Source organism: Oratosquilla oratoria, chromosome 18, assembly GCF_046742065.1.
Source record: "Oratosquilla oratoria isolate Oo_2021 chromosome 18, ASM4674206v1, whole genome shotgun sequence".
NCBI classification, from domain to species: Eukaryota; Metazoa; Arthropoda; class Malacostraca; order Stomatopoda; family Squillidae; genus Oratosquilla; species Oratosquilla oratoria.
The window spans coordinates 63,164,413-63,189,066 of NC_134794.1; the positions used below are offsets into that span (position 1 = coordinate 63,164,413).

The window sequence follows — 24,654 nt, forward strand, 5'->3', positions numbered from 1 at the left end:
CTCCGGGAATGTCGAGTTACCGATATATCATTTTCATTTTTATTTATTTATTTATTTTCAACTTAGTGACTTCTCCGTCTTGAGTACTGGTTCTAGTGTATTACCCATCTCTAATTCCCATGTATGAGGATTATGTACCGTGCAATATTTTCACTTGAGGTGAAATTTGACCTCCCATAGACCTTTAGCAACGAGATGCCAAAGGTCAGTAGGCGTTCGGCGCGACGTCGGCCCCCGTTTTACTTAGTTCAAGACATGATTTGAAACTGACCAGAAACGTTAATGATTCGTGATTGGGGATTGATATGACATTTAACGCAATCACAGACCTCATATAAACCCGATTCTGTGAAGTGTAAATGCGACGAGTCGTATGATATACAGTGAGGGGACGCGTTCTATAAGAGAACCAGTCTCCGGTCAACCTTCCCTCCATTCCCATACCTATCCCCTTTGCCACGCCCGAAGCCGACACACACATCACCACCACCAAAACAAAGCCGAAGAAAATCACAAAGTGGCCCTAAGGCCACGGTAAGTTATAATACCATACTTTAATGGAATATTCAAACAAACAGAAACAAGGAAATTATTACATATTCACAAAGATACATGATGCTTTGTGATCCTATTGTACTTTTCAGGGTTCGATGAATTCCTGCCGATCACAGGTATGAAGTGTTTTTTCTTTTGAACGTTGTAAAATAGATAAATAAAATAAAACTAGGAGTATCCCAGAATTAACTCAGTGGGGGGGGCGGTCACCTAGATTAAACTTACACCGTCAGCATTACGTATTAAAAGGGATGAGAAGTTTGCCGGAAATCATACTATTCTCCACACACACACACACGGCCACCACTATGAATCCCGCCCAGGGCTGAAATAATTTCAGTATCGCTGCGAGTCGTTACTCCAACTCTCGTGGGCATGTCTGCGTGTAAGGTCACAGCATTACCCATAGATCGGTCATATATGAGCTCTCTTCCGGGAGGGTAGTAGCTGTCGATCACGAGTCTAACACGTGATCAAAGACCATGGTGAATCACACAATGATGCCCAAGTGACCTTAGGTCCGAGATGAGCAGAGGTCGGGGGCCATTACTCAGAGTGGATGATGCCCTTCTTAACCCCTGCGCAGCGACCAGGATTCGAACTGACTCCGAGTTCACCACGCGCTCTACCAACCGAGTCACAGCGGGCCGCACCTTTTTTCATGGTTTGCGGGGCTGGTACCCGGTCGGATCTCAACTTTGCCGGTGGTCCAGAACTGTTCACAGATCATGAACGCAGGAGAGACGGTGTCCACGGTAGGATGCGACTTTTGCAGTGACGATACCCAAAGGAAGCTGATGTATCACACACACAGTGATTTCCCAAGTCACCTCAGGTCCTAAGGTGACGGGCGGTCATAGAAAAACGAGAACTAATGGTCAGAATGCAATAGTATACGAAATAGTTTTTCTAGACCACCCACTACCTTTTGCAATGTTTTTGTAAACTATCCCAGTCAATTCCACCATCTTAATGGTCATGTTCTTATTAGAATAGGAGCGAATTTCTAACGATTCCCGAGACGCACAACCAGTCATCACGCGTCGGCGGAACGTCACAGTAACCAAACATTGTATCTAGATAATATCGACTTAGAACTGATTATTGCGGTTTCTATTGAAACATGTCGCAGAATTTAAATAAATCTGAAGATGAGGGGTTAGGCAGTGGAATTCGTTTATTCGTTTGAACCCATAATACGACGCCAAACGTTAAAAAATTATCAGGAAATGACTGGTGAAAATGGAAAGTCCGACCACAGTAGTGAAGAGAATGGGGAAGAACAGGTTCAGGAAGAGGAAAACCAGGGATACAGGATAAAAAGAATGGGAAATAGTGACTCATATAAGAACATAAGAATGAAGGAGACTACAAGAGACCATGGGGCCTAAACTAGGCAGTTCCATGTCCATTACCACCTCATCCCCACCCATAAAGTTGTCTATTTCTCAAAACACCTGATAGTTTCAGCGCTCACTACACCAATTCCCTTCTTAATTCTAAATTTGTCCAGTTTAAATCCATTACTGCAAGTCATGCCCTGTTGTCTTAATATGATGACCTTGTTTGTGTCACCCTTGTTAAAGTTTTTGATCCATTTAAACACCTCTGTTAGATCACCCTGCACTCTGTATCTTTCCTCAGAGTTACAGTGCCCAAGCATCTCTTCATATGGAAAATTTCTGAGCCCATGCATAATTTTGGTCATTCTCCTATACTGATTCTCGTGAATTAATGTCCATTCTATAGGATGGAGACCAAAACTGCACGGCATAGTCAAGGATGGGTCTAACTAATGCTAGATAGAGCTTGATAATTACCTCTGCACTTCTATTCATAATCATCCTAGCAATGAAACCTAATGCTCTGTTTGCTTTATTCCTGGTGCTAATGCACTCTTTCCTGGATTTAAGGTCAGAATTCACTAGAAATCCCAAGTCTCTCTCGCAATCTTTAAAAACATGTTATCTAAGCTATATCTATTTCCAGGGTTGTGTAGCCCTATGTTGTTAATTAACATGCTGCACTTTGAGATATTGAAGCTCATTTGCCATTTCACCGTCCATGTGAACAATTTGTTAAGATTGTCCTGCAGAATCTCACCGTCATCTCCTGACCTTTATTTTGCATCCTATTTTAGTGTCATCCACAAACTTACCATCACTATTAATCCCATTGTCTAAGTCACTTTATGTACATAATGAACAATAAGGGACAAAAACCAAGCCCTGGGGGACCCCACTAGAAACACTCCCCCATCTGGATTTTACACCATTTATCCCACTGTTTTCTGTCACTGATCCAAGCTCTAATCCATTCTAACACCTTTACTCCTATGCCATGAGCTTTGATTTTATTTAGTAGTCTCTGGTAGGGCACCTTGTCAAACGCTTTGCTAAAGTCAAGGTAAATAACATTGTAACTATCATTGTTATCTGACGCCTTATATAGTGTAAAAGGATAGGAGATTAGTCACACACACATGATTTACCCTTGGAGAAACCATGGTGTGTGTCATGAATCAAATTTTGTCTCTCAATGTGTTCTCCAAGTCTATTAACTATTACTGATTCAAGCATTTTACCTATAACTGATGTCAAACTGATTGGCCTGTAGTTGCATATAGACGATTTATCTCCCTTTTTGAAAACAGAAACATTTCCCTGCCTCCAAGCAATAGGCATAAAACCAGTGTCTACCGACTTATTAAATATTTCTGTTAACTGGTCACAGATTTCAAATTTACACTTTTTAAGCACTCTCGGAAATTTTTCGTCTGGACCCGGGGATTTTGTAGCTTTAAGTCTTTCAATCTGTTTGACTACTTATACCTTACTAATGCTGATATTAATCTAGTTTTTTCATCCCCACTGAAAATCAAATCACAGTCAGGTATCATATCTAACCCCTCCTTAATAAACACCATGAGAAAATATTTGTTGAACACCTCACTCATTTTTTCCTCAGATTCTATCATGACATTTTAGTCATTTTGAATTGGGCCTATCCTTTCCTAATTTTTTTCATTCTGAAGAGATGAAAGAAACCCTTTGGGTTGGATCTCACTTGTCTGGCAGCCTTAATTTCATAGTTACATTTTGCTGTGTGCATATTCTTTTTACCCAGTTTTGCCACATCATTATATTTGGACCTAAGGTGTGTTTCCCCATTTTCTTATTCTTACACAAAGTCCATGATCCAACCCCTGACCATGCTAATGACGTCTGGACTGACCATATATCTGATCCCATCACAGCCCACCCTGGGTCAGTCCCATAAGTGATCAAATATCTCATATAGTTTCTCATCTTGTCAAAATTGGCTCTCCTGAAGTCAGGTACTTGAATGTTATTTGTACTTTTTAATTCTTCCCAAATAATATTAAATCTTATTTCTTGATGATCACTAGAGTCTTGACTATCTTCCACTGTTACGTTACTCGTTAGGTGCTCATTATTAGTTAAGAGTAAGTCCAGAGTATTCTCTACCCTCGTAAGATCGGTAATCATTTGTTTTAGAAAGTTATCCAGCACCACATCTACGAAAAATTTCGCTTCCTGTTCTACTAAAATATCCTATTTAATGTTTCTATGATTAAAATCTCCCATGATCACATTTTTGTACTGGGACACCCAGCAAATTTCATGAATCAGGGGATCAGTCTGCTCAATGCTGAGGTTAGGTCTATATAGGATGCCAATAATAAATTATGTTACGGTACTTGTTAGGTGCTCATTATTAGTTAAGAGTAAATCCAGAGTATTCTCTCCCCCTGTAGGATTGGTAATCATTTGTTTTAGGAAGTTATCCTGCACCACATCTAAGAAAAATTTTGCTTCCTGATCTACTAAAATTTCCCAATTAATATTTCTATGATTAAAATCTCCCGTGATCACGTTTTTGTACTAGGATGCCCTGCAAATTTCATGAATCAGGGGATCAGTCTGTTCAATGCTGAGGTTAGGTCTATATAGGATGCCAATAATAAATTTCTTATTCTTGCCTATGATCTCCACCCACATAGATTCCATACTATCCTCTTCCTTAATTGAATTGTTGATAATACAGTTTATTATATCTTTAACAGAAAGTGCTACTCCTCCCCCAATCCTGCAACCCTGTCCTTGTGAAAAAAAATGATATCCTTCTATCTCAATTTCCAGAAGGAAATGTCTATCAGCCATATTAATCCAGGATTCAGTAATAGCCTAAGGTAAAACTAGATCATTATCTTATTCTTAGTGTTAACCTAATCAATGAAGTGGTGCTGTGGCCATAGGCCTAACCATGACTTTACTTGCCCACACCCCTGGCCCAGCCAGGGGATGAGGTGGGGTCTGCGGAATAGCCATAGACCTAGGTTTGGTGTAAGTCATGACAGTCTCAGTCTCATGTCATGTAGCCATAGGCCAACAGCACAAGCCATAATTTGGAAGTGTTGGGACAATTATACTCAGTCCCATGGTCTATCATAGGGCCTAGGACTAGGCATATGTGTAGGCTATCATGCATATTTGTGAATTCGTACAGATTATGAATAATCACTAAAATGTGCAGCACCAATAATGAATTCATAACTGGGTGCACAGGTAATGAATCCATTAGACATACACACATTATGAACCTAACCTTTTCACAAATCTTCATATTAAGTGCATGTCAAATGAATTCATTATCTGTGCATCCAATTATGAATTCATTATATTGGTGCTGCACATTTTAAGAATATTCATAATCCATGCAGACCCACAAAATGTGCATTACATAGACTGCCTAGGCCTATTGTCTACTGACTATGGTGGGGGGGTTCTTGTGTGCACGTAATGTCCTTTAAGTTACTCTTCAGAACCATAAACTAGACCATCAGAGATGACAAAAAAGTTTGGGTAGATTTTTGCTACCCCAGCAATACCTAAGAAAATGACACTTATTTTCATGTACCCCCCTTATATCCAAAATTGGCATAACTCACATAAATGTATGTAGCTGAAATTGGCATGCAGTTTTGTACAAAGGAAAAAAAAAAAAAAAATTATAATACTGAGATATGAAAATGATCAGAATGACATTTATCATGCCATAAATGGTTCAAATTAGACTATTAAATGATGTAACCAGTATAAACCCATGACCATTTAGCTGAAAAAAATCCAGTCTCTGTAATATACATTATTGAATATCCTGTAGTCATAGAAGAGAATTTGTATTTTATAAGGGGACCTTCTGCATGAAAACTGTTGTATTGATCAATGTTAGGATTCCATATGTTACAAGAGAGGTTCCCAAAACATTAGAAATAGGATGGGGGCAGATGAACAAGTATTGGAACCTTAGTCTTATAGATGTGGAAATCCAAATTATTGACAGCGATGGTTTTGTTGGTACATTCCTTAACTGTTTTTACATTCAGCAGCCACACAATAGACCATCATTTATTAAATTTTCTCAGCTATTCACTTGATTCAATTTTTAACAATGGCATATGAACAGCAGTGTTTGGCTACTGATCACATTTCCGAAGATTCCCAATGTTAGCCAAAGCTGTTTTCACAGTAAGGACGATTTATTCAGAACTGAAAAATAGCATTTTTGTTGCCTAAATTCAGGTTTGATAGCAAAAATATTTTGTGGAAATGGTAGATTGGAATTTTGAAAAATGTCCTCTATTGTGCATTCTGGCCTTTAAATGGGTAACTACAGTAATTAGTGTCAGTAACATTATCTAAAAATGTAAATATATTAGAGCAGGAAGGTTATGTGATCTTATACAATCAACAAATAAACATCTAACATTCATTCTTTTATCTTAAATAGTATTATCAACAATTATATTTTTGTTTAGAAAAAGAATTGTAAACTCTCAGGTTGTCATTCATGTTTCCCATGCTATTCTTGTTGACAGTAGATAAAAAGGCAGTACAATGCCTTCCATCACAATATGTATGTTTTTATAAAAGAGGTGGCAGCAACTGACTGTGGTAACCCTTCTTGCCCTGGTCAATAGTCAGCCTCCCATTGTGGTGTTTCTGGATTTGGAAAAAGCATTCAAGTTAGTGAGTGCTTCTGCCATTCTTGCATCTTTGACCATCAAGGGGGTCCAAGGTACTCCTATCCTGGGTTGCAGACTACCTTGTGGACAAGGTGGTGAGAATACACTTCCAGGGACACCTATCCTCATACCACAGGATGGAATATGGGACCACGTAGGGAACCTGGCTCTCATTGATCTAAGGGAAGATGCTTGCCTCCTCTGCTATGCAGATGTTCTTGTGCTGGTGGTCACTGGGGGCAGCTGTCTCCTTTGTAGGGCTCAGCAGGCACTCCATTACCTCTCTCAGGAATGCCCACAGCTTGGGCTGAAGATCTTGATGGCCAAGACTAGAGCAGTGAGTCTAAGGATGCAGAATCAATGCCCCCATCTTACTCTTCAAGGCAACATCCTCTCCTGTGTGCCCATCTTTCAATACCTGGGCATCTTGATCAACACCAGGCTCTCCTTCAGTCTGGAGGTCAGGTACCTCTGTGGAGCCACAAAGATGAGATTAAATCTCCTCAGAGTCATGAAAATACCCTGGCTGGGTGCCAAGCACAAGGTTGTCTGGATATACTATATTCAAGTGGTACATTCAGTGGTGGACTATACTGCTGTAGTTCTCATCTCCCTCCATCTCGGCTCATGGGACAAGCTCAAGGTCCTCCAAAACTAGGTTCTCCACACAATTACTGCAGCCCCTCCATGGACCAGTGTGGTGAATCTTAGACAGGAGGCAGGAGTTACCTCCCTTCACTTTCCTGAGTGCCCTGGATGTCAAGGGTAATCCCATTGGCCACTCCTAGATAGCTCATGTAGAGAGTGTGATCTGTGCCTCCTCTGCTATATGGATGAACTCATGCTGGTGGTCACTGGGAGTGGCTGTTTCCTTTGTAGTACTCAGCAGGCACTCCACTGCCTCTCAGGAATGCCAACAGCTTGGACTGAAGATCTTGATGGCCAAGACTACAGCAATGAGTCTGAGGATGTGGAATAAATGCCTCCATCTTATTCTTCAAGGCGACATCCTCCCCGTGTGCCCACCTCTCAATATTTGGGCATCTGGATCAACACAAGGCTCTCCTTCGCTCTGGAGGTCAGATACTTCTATGGAGCCATAAGGATGAGATTAAATCTCCTCAGAGCCATGACAAGACCCCAGCTGGGTGTTGGGCACAAGGTCCTCCAGATGTACTATGTTCAAGTGGTACATTCAGTGGTGAACTATGCCACTGTGGCTCTCATCTCCTTCCATCTCAGCTCTTGGGACAAGCTCTAGGTCCTCCAAAACTAGGCTCTCTGCACAATCACTGCAGCCCCTCCATGGACCAGTGTGATGAATCTTAGACAGGAGGCAGGAGTAACCTCCCTTTGCCTGCAGGTGGAGAAACTTTCTTCCTGTCTGACTCCTGACTGCCCAAGGGAGAGTGAAGTAAAGGCCTCCCTCCTGAGTGCCCTTGATGTCAAGGGTGACCCCATCAGCCACTCCTGGATGGTTCAAGTGGTGAGTGTGATCCTCACCTTTGAACGGGTTCAGTGATGTGCTGTAGACAGACATCATCCATACTATACCCACCTTCCCCCATGACAATCTTCTGTGCAAGCTTCCAACTTTTCCACCTCAATGGAAGGAAGGCTGACTGCAACCCAGCACAGCTGCGACCTATGATTCTTGAGGCCATAAGGTCCATCACCCTCTCTCCCCAAGCGAGCTCATTGTGCTACACAAACAGCTCTATGGATGACCTCACATGAGGGTGTGATGCAACTTTTACAACTGCAGATGGGGTGACCACACTATGGAGAGTGAGTGACAGAAGCTTCACTCTACAGACAGAGGTTGCTGCCATCCCCAAGGCCCTGGTTCATGCCCTCTCTGCTGGTGCAGGAGGCAGTCATAATCCACAGACTTAAGGAGTGCTACTGACATCACCCAGTCAGGAAAGACAACAGATGATGTCTACTTAACAACATTAATCCAGCACTCAGTGAACCCCTTGCACCAGCATGAGAGGTCTGCAAAGTTTCACTGGATCCCCAGTCATATTGGTATTCCACGGAACACTAATGCAGATGTTGTTGCAAAGGCAGTGACAAGGTTCAGCAGGATAACACTGCTCCTGGCACCTGCAATCACACAGATTAAGGGCATCACCATCAAGAAGGCCAGACTGATGGCCAAGGCCAACCACAGCAGCAATCTTTATACTTCAGAATCAGCACTGTCACTAGGTACAAGGCAGTCCACCTGCCTCCTGGTAGAAGGATGAAATCTATTGTCCAAAGGATCCACCTTGGATATCTTTGTGGATGGCAAGTTTTATGCAAGGGTAGAGACAATCATGAACATTGCAAATTATGTGGGACCATGGTGCAACAGCCCCTCCACCACTACCTGCTTGAGTGCAGAGCCAATGCAATTTTTTTACCTAGGTCTAAGCCCACCACTCACTGCAGCAGGAGTATAGCGTAGCACCTCACAGTCTCCCCTTTCGAGGCAATCCTCAGCTTCTTGGGGGCACACCACCCTCCCCCTGGTGCTACCTGAGGTTGAGGAGTGCCCTCCCTCCCTGATCTCCTCTGGGCACCACCACTACTCATGGTGGTATCACATGGACACCACCTCCTGTTTCATATGTGAACTGCAAGGTTGAGATCAGGCCAAGCAACAGCCCCGCAAACCTATAAAATATATATTATATATACAGTGGAACCTCACTTAATGAGCATAATTTGTTCCCAAATCTAACTCATAATGTGAAATACTCATTAAGCGAAACAATTTTTCCCATAGGAATCAATGTAAAATATGATAATGCATCCCATGCTTAAGAAAAAATACAAAAAAAATTGTAATAAGATCTAAAATTATTTTCAAATTATTAATACATAAAATAAAAATATTTTAATGTACAGTAAATTAACCTGGGAAATAATAATTAGTAAAATAGAATAAAAATAAATATAAATACTTTTGCAATTCACAAAAAAAAAAAAAAAAAAAAAGTAGCTCCTGGTGCAAGGAAGACAAAGACAGGGCAAAGGATTATTGAGGTGAAGGAGGAGAATCTTCCACCAAGGGAGATTCCTCTTCACTCACTGCTATAATAGTCTTGACTGACTCACTTGCTTTAAATCTTTTAGAAACATTGCCACAACTGACATTTTCTTTAGAATCCGTTTTCACTTGAATGGTCTAGAGACATTTTTGTCTATGCTTCAAAATTTGGTGAAATGTGACACAGCATTATTATGAAATAAATTTGTAGTGCACATAGTAACTGCCATATTAGGGTGATACTTCTCAATGTATGATGAATATTATGAAAGTTTCCCATTCTTTAAGCATCTACCTTATTGCACTGGGAGGTTGTCGCTTTGCTGAGGCTGTTACCTCCCCCCTTGACAAAATCTCTACCACAACTTATTGCTATGAAACAGAATGCAACTCCATAAGCTCTTTGGTGGTCAGCTCCAGTCTATGCTCTTCCACAAGCTCGTCAATGTCACTGCTATCCACCTCCAGCCCCATAGTCTTGGCTAAAGACAAAATCTCATTGACTACAGACTCCACAAGCACTGATTTACACCCTTCAAAGTTGCGCTCGACAATGCCATCCAGCCAAAGCTTCTTCCAAGCTGAAACACAGGTTCTCTTGGTGAACCTCTCCCATGTCTTGTTGATCATCTTGAGGCAGGCAATGATGTGGAAGAGATCTTTCTAAAACTCTCTGAGAGTGAGATGGGTTCCCTCTTAAAGTTTGAGATGACCTGCTGGTCCATGGGCTGGAGTAAAGGAGTGGTGTTGGGAGGCAGGAACTGGATCTTGATAAATTGAAATTCATCAAGGAGGTCATCTTCTAGACCTGGAGGATGGGCAGGAGTGTTGTCCATAACAAGCAAGACATGAAGTGGCAGATTCATCTCAAGCAAATATTTTTTCACAGAAGGACCAAACACTTCATTGATCCAATCAGTAAAAATGTCATGTTCCTAAGCTTCGTTGTTGACCTCCGCATCACACTTAGCCTGCTCTTCTGGACTCACTTCTTGAAGGCTTGTGGATTTTCTGAATAGTAAATGAGCAGTGGTTTCACTTTCAAATTGTTGCTTCCATTGGCACAGAACAGCAGCATGAGATGGTCTTTCACTGGCTTGTGGCCAGACAATGCCTTCTCCAGAAAATACCCATCTCATCACAATTAAAAAATCTGCTGCAGACAGAAACACTCTAGCCACAAGTCACAAGGAGATGGTCCTCATGACTCATGGCTAGTTAGGTAGAAAGGAGCCTTCATGTCGGGCATACAAATCATGAAACATTACTCATTGAGTAAAAAAAAATCAATTTGCTCGTTATGTGAATCACTCATTATGTGAGGTGCTTGTTAAGTGAGGTTTGACTGTATATATATATATATATATATATATGTATATATGTATATACAGGGTGTTTGGGATAAATTTGACACTTTTTCAGAAAGGAAAGAAAAATGTCATATCTTGGCCAAAAATTTATGTATTCTAAAAATTCAAAGTGCATCTCTTAGAGAATCTTTTGCCAAATACAGCTCACTCAAGGAAGCTACCCTGAGCCTCCACCACAGCCTCCAGGCAGGACCTGAACCTACAGCATGCAGCCTTCACGGTGTCGCTCGAGAGACGCCTGAACACCAGTTTGATCCTGGCAATCAGTTTGTCCTTGGTGTTGCAGGCGGTACAGTTGGTGTCTTTTTCAACTGTGCCCAATACACAGTCCATGGGGTTGCAATCAGGAGAGTTGAGGGCCAGATGTTGGGACTGGTGAAGTCATAGAAGTTGTCAGTCAGCCACTTCTGGGTTTTCCTAGAGGTGTGAGGTGGAGCGGAGTCTTGCTGCCACACATATGGTCTTCCCGCATCTGTTACCACTGTGCCAGCAAAGGGTATAAAAGGATTGGAACCTGCTGTGAACTGTATACAAGGAAGCAGGGGGGGAAGGTCAGTGGAGCAGTCAGTTTGATGGTCTGTCTTTAAGAACTTATTTTCTGATCAGGGTGTGAATGTTTTTGTGTGGAACAGGTTGGTATGCTGTAGTACTGTACATGTTTATCTTTTTTTTCCAATACATTCTGCTGGTTGTATTCATGGGATGTAATGAGGTGGGTGAGTGGTGTTGAGGGCTCTAGGATAGAACTGTAAGCCTATCATTTCCATGTGATGTCTTCTAGGAAAAATATTGATTTCAGAGAGCAGGTGTTCAATTTAGGTGGTTTTAGTACATCCTTTTATTATTTTCAATAATTTATTTTGTATGTTTTGTAAAGTACCTATGTTCTGCTGACTACTGGTAACCAAGCCATGGAGGTGTGTTTAAGTATAGTTCTCATAAATTATTTCTTGACTGTAATTTGAGTTTGTTTCTATTGTTCAGAGCCCATGCTTGAGAGTTTATTATGTTTATTTTCTTGTTGATTTTCACTGTCAAATTTTTAGCATGCAGGCTAAATGAAATATAAGGGTAAAACATCTTCGGGTTTCTTTCCAATGGAAGAGTTTGGCCTTTTAGTTTCACTGTTGGATATTTTTGTTATTCATGGTTGTCTGGGGTGAGCAATGTTACTAATGATTTCTAAGGTGGGGCTTTCATTCTATTATCCCTATGCAAGAGTCCTAAGCCCTACTTAGCCATCTCTTTGCATCACTCAAGTCCAACCAAATGAAAAAATATATACTACTCAAACATCTACAAGAACCTGCACCACACAACACATACAAAAACACATTCATACTCAGGTAAACAAACACTTCAAGACTGACCACCAAACTACCTTCTACATCAAATCCCTTCAAACATTAGCCCTACAGAAAAATCCCTACCAAAAGATGCACAAACCACTCTAATACAACATTCAGGTACCTACGAGAAGCAATGTAAACACAAAATAGGCCTGAACACATAAACATACTGCCCAGATAAAGCCATCACACAGAAGACATCAAAGACCTCAATTTACTGCCCCACCCAGCCACACCTAGAATTATGGGCCAATCTGGTGGCTATTGCTGATTACTTGGGAGCCATGAATCTTATGCAAGAGAGATCTGGGGCAACCCTATCTGTCAGCCTTCTTTACATACTCCAATGCTTCACTTCTACATTTCTCACTCTATCCATCCTCATAACGTCCATCATACTTCTTAAACATTTAATCTCATCACTAAGATATTTTGGAATAATACTAGTTGTATTTATGTAAGTGAAGGGAGTTATGCAAATTGAGTGACCGAAATGGAATTATTATACAAATTAGTGCTAAACACATAAAATGGAGGAAGACAAAAGTGAAAGAAGGAAAAATGAACCAGCAAAGAGATGTCTAGACATGAGCAAAGTGGAATCGCCGCTGGGGGTAATACCTAAAAGATCCTGTATGAATGAAACCCCAAAATCATATCAGAAGTTGGATAATTATGCTTTTTCAGGGTTTGCAAGAGAAGGTGGATTTTTAAGTAGAGGTGTTGAGTTGGATAGAGAACCTAAGTACAAAAATATTTTAAGAAATGGGGATATTACTGATTGGTTGGAAAAACTAATAGAATTGAAAAGTACGTACAATGCAATGCACAAAGAAATAACTCAACTTAAAAGAGCTAATGACGAGACCAACGAGGAGCTTCATTATCTGAAAGAATTAAATATGATCAGAAATGAGAATGAAAGAATGAAGAATGAAAAATGAAAATAAAAACATAAATGAGGCCTCGAAAAAAGAAGTGAAAGAACAAATGCAAGCGGTGACCGAGAAGGTAGGAGAAATGATTAAGGAGACTATTCTCCAAGAAATAAAAAAACAATGGAAAGTGGAACAAGAAAATCAAAAGATAACTTTCAAGGAAATAGTACAAGTGAAAGAAAATGCCAAAGAAATGGTAATCAAACTAATCAAGGAAAAAGAAAATTGGGTCAGAGACACAGTGGATAAAAAAATCCATAGCAGTTAATGGTATTAAAGAAAAACATAATGTCCCTATATATCAAAGAGAAAAAGATGAGAAAGAAATTGCTAAAGCAATTCTGGAGATACAAGAGGGACAGGATATGGACAAAGAAATTGAGGAAGTGCATGGAATGGGAAAATACTCTGAAGAAAAATAATATAAGCCACTAATAATCAAACTCAGATCTCAAATGATAGCAGTACTATTGATAACAACAAAGCTAGCAAATATCAGAAATTACAAAAATGTATGGATAAAAAAAAAGAAATGAGCAATGAGGAAAAAGATAAAAGGGCACTTAGAAGTGAAGCAAATTAAAAAAAAATGGAGACTGAAAAGAATGAGTTTTTTGGAGAGTGCTGGACCTGAGGCTGAGAAAATGGTTAAAAAAAAAAGAAAAAAAAAGTAATAGACAGAAAAGGACGAGAAAGGAAAAAATTAAAAATAACATATACTAACATAGATGGCATGATTTCAAGACTAAACAAATTAAATGACTATCTGGCATTAGAAAAACCAGATGTAATGGGAGCTGTGGATCGAAATTAAAAAGTCCTCTACCACCAAACACTATGGGACAAGGTCTATACAACCACTGGATGAAAAATAGAAAGGAGAAACAGGGTGGAGTCATTTTTTTTTTTTTTTTTTTTACTTACAAAGGCTTAAATTTGACTGAGGTTACAGAAGGAAAAAATATGGAATTAATCATGATTGTAGTTGAAAACAGTGACACGAAAAGTAGAAAAGTTGTAAATAATGTATGTACCCCCTAAAACACAGTCTTGGACAGAGAGTGATCATCCCCAAATGTTGGAAGACACAAAGAATGAACTGATTTACTGAAAGGAGGAAATGTAGTAATTATGGGTGACTTTAATTCAAAAGAAATATGTTGGGAAGAAATGACAGTGAAAGGTGGAGAAGACCTCTGGGGAAACATACTACTGGATGTGACCATTGGATACACAATGACTCAATGGGTAAGGGAAAATACCAGATATTGAAACAATGAGGAACCATCAAGACTAGATTTAATACTTACATCAGACCCTGAAATTGTGGACAGAATAGAATACAAAACAATTGGGAAGAGTGACTGCTTACTAATAGAGTTCGAACTAAAAGAACAAATTGACTTGAAAAGAAATGAGAAACATAGAGGAAGAATAATGTACACCAAAATGGATATTAAGAAACTCAAAATTCTTTCAAAATGCAAATTGGGAAAACTTCTTATATGAAGAAACAAAGATGGAAGAGAAATGGAACATACTAAAAGAAATTTACAATGAGGGAATAAACAAATATGTACCAAAACGGAGCAAGAAAGGGTGTACATTAAGTGCTGGTTATAGAGAAAAAAAAAAAATATATATATATATATATATATATATATAAAAACTTGTTTTTTATGATTTTTTGTTTATCTCGTCCAAATTTCTTCATATATTAAATATTTAGTATATAAAAACAGGTGCAAGTATGTTATTCATCCCTCCACATATCTGCATCTATCTTATTCAAAGAGGCATTAGACAGAGTATAAAAATAAACAAGTAATTGACCATTTTAGTCACTGTCAGATGCTGCAAGCCTGCAACAAGTGTAGATATTGTATATGGGCCAGTATGGCTATGCCAAGCCTCTGGGACAGGGCATTTCCTTTTCATAACTGTATACAGTACTTACCAGTTTGAGGATGATGCAGGGTCCACTTTGTCTTGGTATAGGTCAAGCTGGTGGGGATGAGTAGGTTTGAGAATGCAATATATCTTAGTGGAATCTGGGTTGTAGTTATTGACTGTGATACTTGGAGCTGTTGATAATGCTGATGGTGGTGATCATGATCCCTTATGGAGAGTGTGGGGAACTGCTCTATCATTACCATTGTCGATTGTTCTCAAGTTGGGGGTGTGGGGATGTTGCTCTTTGCTTCACCCATTGGGAAGTGTTGTAGGGTGGGGTGGGAGTGCAACGGAGGAAGTTTGGTTTGGGAAAGGCAATTGCTCCCTCCTTGTTGTTGTTGTCATTATTATTATCATTACCACTATTATTAGAATTGTTATTCATGCTGCTTTATGAGTGACTTTGCTGGGGATGGATCCCTAGTCAGGTAATGTTTAGAGCATTCCTTCTAGCCACATCCCCATGTGGAGTGAGCACAGCAGATCTTGAATAGGGCTGCTCAACTGTAGACTGCTGCCAAGCTGTATTACTTCACATGAGGTGCTCCATGCCAGACACACAGAGACATCAAAAAAAAATTTTAGTCACTGTCCAAAGTTTAAACAATCTGAATAGGCTTAACGCCTTCCATATGATGATGCCTACATAGGTATCATGAGGCACGAGTGGGTATATGAGGATGCCGGCATTGGCATCTTGATTATATTTATTTTATAATTGTAGTTGAGTGACCCCCCCATATTCTGTGAACTGGCTTGATCATATTTTCTATAGTTATTAATATTCAGAATGAAAAAGAATGAGTAATACAGCTGTAACTTTATATTTTATATTGTGAGTATTGTGGTGCATCATCAAATCATTGTACATCAGGCAGTTGATGCCGCCTGCAAGGACTTGACTCGTATTGAAGAGGTTAAAGTAACTATTTACACACATATCACTGTGTTCTTGGTCTCATTTTCTGGTAATCATTGTATATTAAAGATAAAGTAGCAGTCATTCCCATAAAAAAGGGGGGTAAATTAGCATATGAAAGAAAAAAAAAGAAATAATGTTTAAGCTAACAATTAATTAAGACGCTCATGAAAATACCTAATATCAGTACTATTATGTTGTTCAAGGTTTCAGTAATTAATTCTCATGTATGTTATTATACAATATAGGCATAATAAACAAAAATTTATAATGTTTAGTGAAACATTACTCATTATAAAAAGAAATAACAAACCAGTATAGTATCTAAAAAATTAACAACTACCAGTACTAATATTAAGTACGGAGCTAATGTCTTACTAATTTTAATGTAATACTTACATTACTGTTGATACCACTCCCATTGAGAAGTGCTGTCTGTGGGGAAGTGTGGGTAAGGCTTATAGGTACACTAGCAATGTGATTTATCACTGACTGCCTTTGCTCATGAGTGATTTTTGTTGTTGGAATTGTACGACCACGCATGTCAGGTTCTGTCATACCTGTCAAGCTTACTTTTTCCAGTGCAGTTCGCACACGTTTTTCTGTAATACCATGTATGCTGTAAAATGCATTTCTACAAATACTATGCACAGTGTTGTTGTTTATCACCTTATAAACTATGCGGCGTTTCTGTCTACTAGTCCTATCACGTTTGACACGACAACGCTTCACTTCCATACTTGTTACCATCTTTGAAATGTATGCGTTTTGATGGTTAAAATCACCCATTTCCCAAAATTTATTGAAAAGTTCATTTATACTGTCCATTCCTACTTTATCAAAACATCCACATTTGCATGCTGGTCCCACAGCACGAGCTGCAACTTGTTGCTTCGTGGTGTAGCTGGTGTAAGCCTCACCTTTATTCCTAGCATATTTAGCCTTAGTTTTCTCCCACTTTTCTTCATTTCTACTGCGTTTCCTGGTGTAGCCTGACACACCAGCCTCTAGTTCATTCTCACTTCCACTCATTTTGCTGTAATGAGGGTTAACAACTGAATAAAACTCAACAAACACCAGAGTACACAGAAATATATCTTTGTTTACAAACTGCACATCATCACAGTGGAATGTGGGCAACAGTGTCCTGTAATGGCTCATGCACTCCTACTAGTGTTAGCATCTCTCCCATTGGTTTCTCGCCTCTGGTAAATTTGCTTGACTGGCACATACATTAGAGCATGTTTGGGTTGTGACCACATGTTCGCTTCACCATGTTATTGCTATGGGACATTGTGCCAGAAAGATGAAGTATTTCACTTTTCTTTGCGAGTTTCAGTACCAAAGAAAATATATTTTTGAGGTGCTGGCATCTTCATCTTTCTGGAAGAGAGCACCTCATATCCTAATACAGGGTAAGGTCCACACTGCCTGCAATGTAGGTGGTAACTAGGAGCTTCAATGGATCACCACCTACTGGTGCCACCATTACCAGAAGACATGATTGTTAGTTGAAAGAATTAAGTTGTTGTTAGTTAGAGGGAACAACAGTGACTGAATATGTTGTCAGACTTGGTCACTTCCTCACTCTCAACATAATTTAGGGAGCACCACTTGAAGGTGGTGAGGTAGCATTTAGATTCCCTTCAACCTGCTTTCCAATCCCATTTTGAGATCTTGTCTCCCTCTTCTTAAGTAGGAGGTAGAATAAGGAGGGCTGCAAGACTTTGACATGGGATTCATAGCAGGTATGGAAAACCTATCCCCAACCAAGGATGAGGTGGATGGATGAAATGAAGAGTATATTGAATGCAAAAAGAATGCAAAAGATAGAAATAAATAGAGTGGTTGTAAAGTGATGAGTAGTCACTGCCTGCCTTATCTCTCCATGTGTGAAAAGGTGTAAGATATATGTATGATGATAGAGATCTTGGGCCCTGCCTAGAGACTGAATGTCAGCTCCTTAGGGTTGCAACTCCTGATGGTGGTGACGGATTGACAAGTTTTGAAAATGAACTATTCCACTGTCCATCTTGCAGGACCATCACATAGAGGTACCTGTCATTGGTTCCGTCTATAACTATTTTGACTTGTCAACATTTTTACCTACCTTGTGGATGTTTTAATGCATATTTTAACTGGTAACTATTCAATTGCTGCAACCCAATTCTTTATATGCTACCAATTAACATATTATGAATAATGCAAATCATATCAAATAAAATCAATATGATAGAATTACTTGTTGGTAATAAAAGTGAGAACCATATACAAAGTATGTCTTTTCACCTATAAAACCAAAAGATCTGGAAAACCTAAACATTTGAAAGCTAGACTGAATTTATTTGAACTCTTGACAAATGTCAAGGATGTTGTAAAGATCAGCAACCCCAGAGTGCCCATGTAAAGATAACCTACCCCACATATTGGTTTGTAATGAGTAGCAATCCCAGAAATGAGTTTGTTAATATAAACAGCACTAACAGTAATGATAATTATATATTATAGATGAATATGAAGGTAATAGGACATTTTTTATTATACCTAACCTTATAAATATTATCCATCCTTAGAATAAGCTAAGATAAGCCCACCCCCTATTGGCCTGTAAAGATGAACAATCTGCAGGTACTCTGATGTTATGTATCTTTACAACATCCAGTGTCAATAGAGGTCATGGTCAACAAAATGGAGATGTGTAATGCCTGGATGATACCATACTAAAATATTTTCCCTCTCACAGGGACTTCAAGATTATAACATACTTCAGATTCATAAAACAGATGGTATTTGTGTTGGATTGGGAGCATCAATACAAAGTTGACACTGCCCATGAATTAAACACATGCCCTCTCACTTGCCATATAGGCATGCTTACCAATAACATCATAGCTACCTCCTGAGATCACTCGCACATCTCCCTTCCCTGGGCTCTCTCTATGAGGGCCAGTCCAGGAGTGTGTTCCATGTAAGTTTGGGATCCTACTCACCAAGCCATGTTTGATAGAGAGCATCATTGCAAAGATGGTACCACCTGGGAATTGAACCCAGGACTTCCCACTTACTGGCTAGGCATGCTTACTGATTACACCATGGTCACCTCCAGTGACCACTCTCACATATTACAAACAACCTAATAGAATGTACATGTTCTTCCCCATCTTTGCCAATCTAGAGAAACTCACAGTCAATCCAATCAAGACTATAAACCTACATACAACCTGACATATACCAGGGAACACAAAACCAATCCCACATTATATAAAATTATTGCCTGTATACCTGTCCATGTGATTGGAGTACCCTGTAGAGACTTGGGCCATTTCCCCCCCATGGCAGTTATTTGGTCTGATGACAGGGGATATGGCCCCACCAGGTGAGTTACCAGGTGAGTATCACTCATGACATTGCTATTAATGCCCAACATCTGTCCAACTTTAGATATTGCCTCTCCTGTTTGGAACACAGCCACAGGCTTTGTTAGGGTCTAGCATTACTCGAATCACTACAGTGCCATTGGACAATGCAAATAACTAACATATCCAACCTTTCTTATCCTGAGACCTTTTAACCTAAACCTTTCTCTATCACAGGAAAGCTCTTGAAGGCAGACTAGATCCAGCATTAATTATGTTTTTTATAACAGGTCTCCCACAATATCTACTTATTTCTTCACTCTGGCCACATTTCATGACATGAAATGATGATGAGAGGCATGAAAGAGTCGAGTTATTTTATACTGGAAATCCTTATCTTCACAGGTGGCTGAAACTTTTTCTTTTAAATCAATTCATTAACAGACAGATACCCTACACTACTAAACATATATACAGTACCAACCAGCATCACCATCCCTAAACATCATCTTAATATTAAAAAGAAATAATCTCAGTTCAATCAGCTAAGGTAACCACAAAACATGTAGTTACTACTTTTAGCAGGCATGACGTAGTTATAAACTGGGTCGCTTATTTGGAGCTAGATGTTGTTGAGTGGCCCTGACAGGAAGGTTGCTTGACAAAGAGAATCTGAACTAGGCCTATGAAATTATAAAAAAAAAAAAGTTTCAAAGTAGTATGTATCCCAAGTATCATTATGCTTCAAGTTATCTTGAGACAATCTTCTCTTAATCCAACTGGAGATGCTATGATCTTGAACTGAAAAACAGGATAATGAATTGTGACCTAACCATCACAAACAGTTTGGCAATGTCTGCCTCATGACCATCTTGTAATGTGGCAACATACAATACAGTAACAATTGTAAGAATATATATGATTTCTTCTTCATTGTGCTCTATACAGTATTGTTTTTACTTTCTAGATCTACACAAATATAATGAAAATGTTAAATCAATCAAATTATGCAAGGTAAATTTTCCCCTATGCAAGTGTATGGGAGTTCACTTCGTTTTTCAGATTCGACTATACAAAGTCTGAACTTGCATCCGGAATATTTTGAATATACTGTACAATTGCTGTTCGTCAAGCGCCCAGCACGTGATTCAAGATCACAGTTTACCACACGTACACAATACAATATATATATTGTATATGCCTCTCAATATGTTGTACATTTTATTTGGGAATAGATGTCCTCAAAGACAACTGGAAGTTTGAAGATTGAAAGTCAATATCATTTGAGCTGCTAAGAAAATTGTACGTGATCGGCATGAGCCACTCTATCACTCACAAGCACGTAAACACCAAGATACAGGTGTCAATTTGTCAAAGTTATAATGCATTTACTAAGACAAATATATACACGCAAAATTATAAATATCTACAAATAATTGTACGTGAATAAATGTATCAAAATATATATGAATCGTCGGATTTCTTTCCTCCTAAAACTCTACCGCAATGTCGATTATTATTTTTATCCTCCGTCGTACCATAACGCAATCACTGCGCGATTAAGTGTTTGTTTACGTAGTCAAAAGGACGAGAAAGTGACACAAGGAAAGGCAGGATGAAACGATCAAAATTTATAATGCAATGGAAGTTGAAGTTTGCAATTGTGATTGTCACATTATCAATGTGTTCTCCTACTAGTGCTGAAATGGCGAAAACAGAAAGTATAGTTAGAACCGGCAATAAGGGAAATTCCAAACTAGACAACGATGAACATGATGATAAAAGAACCTCGAAGGGCGGTGCTATCAGACTAATTGAAGAAGAAGCTTGCACTGCAGATATACAACGTATTTGTAAGCCTGATATTAAGAATAATTTTGCTATATTAGAATGCCTTCAAAACTATAAGGTGAGCTGATGAGTAAAATTGCCCTTAGCCGGGATTTTACTGATTTTATATTCATCTGCACTAATTTACCTGTATGTATTTCCTTTTTAGTAAATAGTTCAAGTATGGGAATGATTAAGAGCCTTACGTTTCATGTAGGGATCCTATCTGTCGACCAAGTTTCAATGTGGACTTCATGAATTATGTAGAATAAAGAACAAAACTCAAGATTTCTTTTATACAACATTCTATTATAAATCCATATCAAAATGTCATCAAACCATACCTCCCTATAATTAACCTTGGATCTGATCACCCACCTGTCCAACTGAAGATTGTTATCTAAGGCACTAATTGTAGGATCTATAACAGCCTCTTCAGGAAGGGATCTCTATTATTTTAGTTGTGTATACCTATGTGATAGAAAATTAAATATTTTGTAAATTATAATACATGAACGCAATATGCGATTTTCTTGGTGGAAATAAAAAAAAACTTGCTACAGGCAAATCTACTAATAAACAAAGTCGCTAGGATAAGGTCCAGATGCCATGTTCGGATGTTGGTCTGTCCAGTCCAGTCATTGTGACTGTCAGTTAGACAATGGCTTTCATGTTTTAGACCAGGTGTTCTCGAACTCCAGGTGACAGTAATAAATGCTGTTACAAAGACAATAGGGCTTCCTTGGACTTTATGAGAGAACATGGGGTTCTGCTGTCGTCTGTTAATTGCCCAAATACAATAATAATCAAGCCGTCAACATTGGTGACAGTGATGACCCAGATGATCATTTGAAGTACCATATTACTAAACATAGGTTAGAGTAGACAAATTTATCATCATTTCATTTCTTCGACCACAGTACATATAAGAAATATGGCACATCATTTAACTGCTGCGACTTTGTTCATTAGTAAATAGATTTTAGCTATTTTTTGTTATTGGTTTCTGCTAAGAAAATTGCATATTACATTGATGTATTATAATTTACAAAATTAGTAATTAATTTTCTATTAATATATCATGTAGGTGTGCACTTCTAAAAATTTACCAAGATCTCCAAAAGTTTACTACCATAGAACAAAGTAAATTTACTCTATCGTTCTCAATGGACGTCTTTTCTAATTTGTGTAATGTATGTGATTATAGATATTATTTACACACAGCATTGGTTTGCTCTGTAGGGGTCTCTATGAAATCCAAGTTTGACTGAAGATGAAGAGATACATAAAAATTATTGGAGATTGGAGGTCAGTCGAGGGGAATTTTTTCTGTGCAAGAGTACTGAATACAAAGAAATTCCTTCATGAAGAAGTGGAGCCCATACAATTGTTATTTTTAAAACTAGATTATATTAGTGTTCCTGGTCTAAGGAGGACTAATTTAAATATTAGTTATTGCATGTACAGTACTAGATAATCCCAATTTTAAACAGGTTTTATAATATGTGTCAAGCTTTCGGGGGTACCTAGAAAGGCCAGAATGGACTGAATCAGGCAAGAACGAACTGAAACAGACAGGAACAGAGCCCAAAATCAGGGTTGGGATCAAATGTTTCATGGTTTTGGGTGGGTTTTAGATATGGAAGAAATTTGGTAAAAATTTAGAATGCCTGATTGTTGCCCTCCCCCAAAAAAAAGTTAGTTAGATGGAAAGAGGGGCATTGTGCATTGATTTTACATTGGAGGAATTATACTTCTTCCAAGGATTTACTATTATCCACGATGAGATTGTATCACTTCCAATAAAGAATTCTAAATTTTAGCCATCAAATTATGTGAAAGAATTTGTAAAAAGTGTATTTGAAAAGTTTATTATGATAGAATAGTAGACATTCCTGGGGTTTTATTTCAAATAAATTTTGAATAAAATTTTAATTGGTGGGCATGAATTTTCAATTTTATTTTATCTTTGAGGATTTATAATTTATCCAAGACTTTATTTTCTGAGCACCAAAGGATCAGTATAATTCATCCAATATGAGGTACCAGTAGACATAAAAGATATGTTCATCTTGGAGGAATTACACTGACATAACTCCTCCAAAACATCCACGAAGAAAGGTACCAGCTGGTATATGCATGGAGGTACAAATAAAAGTTCCATGGTGCACAAAAGTTCAGAAAGGATCATCCTGCCATAGTAACTGGTATACCCACTCGTGCCTCAGGACAATGACATTGCCGTTCTTCATTGCTCCAATTTAAATTTAGACTTTACTCCTCCATGGGGCATGTTTTATTGAGCCCTAAAACACCAGAATATATAATCAACTTAATGCATGGTACATGAATCAGCCTTGTTTTCAGTTTTTATTTACCACATATTTATACATCTGGCTGGCGTGCCCTCTTCCATACTGGGGTGCTCATCAGAGTCTCATTTACCTGATTGGTGGCCCTGTCAGGTGAGGTTAAGCGAAAGAGCAGTTGATTGTCAGATCATTATCTGGTAAGAGGGAGACTGAGATTGGAAGGGGAAGAAAAGGGAGAGAGACAGACAGAGAATTCCTGAAGTTGAGCAGATGAGGTGAAAAGGATACTGGCAAGAGAAACTGAGGAAGTGTGGGAGCTAATAAATGATAACAGAGAAATAGGAGTAGAGGAAAACTGGATATGTAGCAAAAAGAAAGTATGGAAAGAAGGGATGTGGAGGATAGGAGGGAATTGGAGAGTTAAAGGGTTGATGAAATGAAAGTTGTGGTGATGGAAAAGAAAAGAGCAGAAGAGGATTGGTTGCAGAGTAGAACTAGGAAAGCAGATGAGAGGTATAGAAGGAAGAAAGGAAACAAAATGCAAGGTGAGAGGGAAGTTAATTTTATACAGAACTGATGTGGCAGCACGTTTTGATCTCGGTTGAGAAGAATGAGTAATTGTACAGTTTTGTATTTTTCCTTTTCTTTACAGGTTAATGATGGGGAAGACATCAGTAAAAAGTGTCACCATGTAAGTATAAATCAGGAACTTTGTATTGTTCGTACAATGAACCCTTGATGCTTTTAGGTTTCATGCTCATAATTTTAGATAGCTACTTGTGGTTTTCCTGCCACAGTAAGGCAGGAAAGGGAGGAATGGAGGTAGATTGTAGATTGAGAGAAGCAAATAAGTACCTTGGGGGATTAAAAAGTGTGATGAGAAATAGACATTTGGGAGTGGATGCTAAGAGGAGATTGTATGAAGGGGTGATTATGCCAACAACATTGTATGGGGACAGAAACATGGAACATAAGTTAGGAAG

General features: G+C 38.8%; 3 protein-coding genes across 7 annotated transcripts in view; 1 reads left to right on the top strand and 2 right to left on the bottom strand.

Moving 5' to 3' along the window:
- Positions 1-21,087, bottom strand: part of LOC143035331 (uncharacterized) — a 34,586-nt gene extending 13,499 nt beyond the window's left edge. For 2 of the 5 annotated variants that reach the window (XM_076202276.1, XM_076202274.1), the window contains exon 1: positions 16,573-20,573. In XM_076202276.1, the coding sequence (XP_076058391.1) occupies positions 16,573-17,334 (762 nt within the window). In that variant the 5' untranslated portion in view covers positions 17,335-20,573. The other 3 variants (XM_076202279.1, XM_076202275.1, XM_076202280.1) reach the window with 3 other exon arrangements.
- On the bottom strand, positions 11,101-16,564 carry LOC143035332 (uncharacterized). Its single transcript, XM_076202281.1, has 2 exons — positions 15,259-16,564; positions 11,101-11,495 (listed from the first exon to the last, which is right to left on the bottom strand). The coding sequence occupies exons 1-2, from the start codon at positions 15,455-15,457 to the stop codon at positions 11,278-11,280; spliced, it is 417 nt and encodes a 138-aa protein (XP_076058396.1). The 5' UTR covers positions 15,458-16,564; the 3' UTR covers positions 11,101-11,277.
- Positions 21,069-24,654, top strand: part of Glg1 (Golgi apparatus protein 1) — a 67,543-nt gene continuing 63,957 nt past the window's right edge. The window contains exons 1-2 of the mRNA XM_076202273.1: positions 21,069-21,438; positions 24,324-24,362. Of these exons, the coding sequence (XP_076058388.1) occupies positions 21,145-21,438; positions 24,324-24,362 (333 nt within the window). The 5' untranslated portion in view covers positions 21,069-21,144. The remainder of the gene's footprint in view (positions 21,439-24,323; positions 24,363-24,654) is intronic.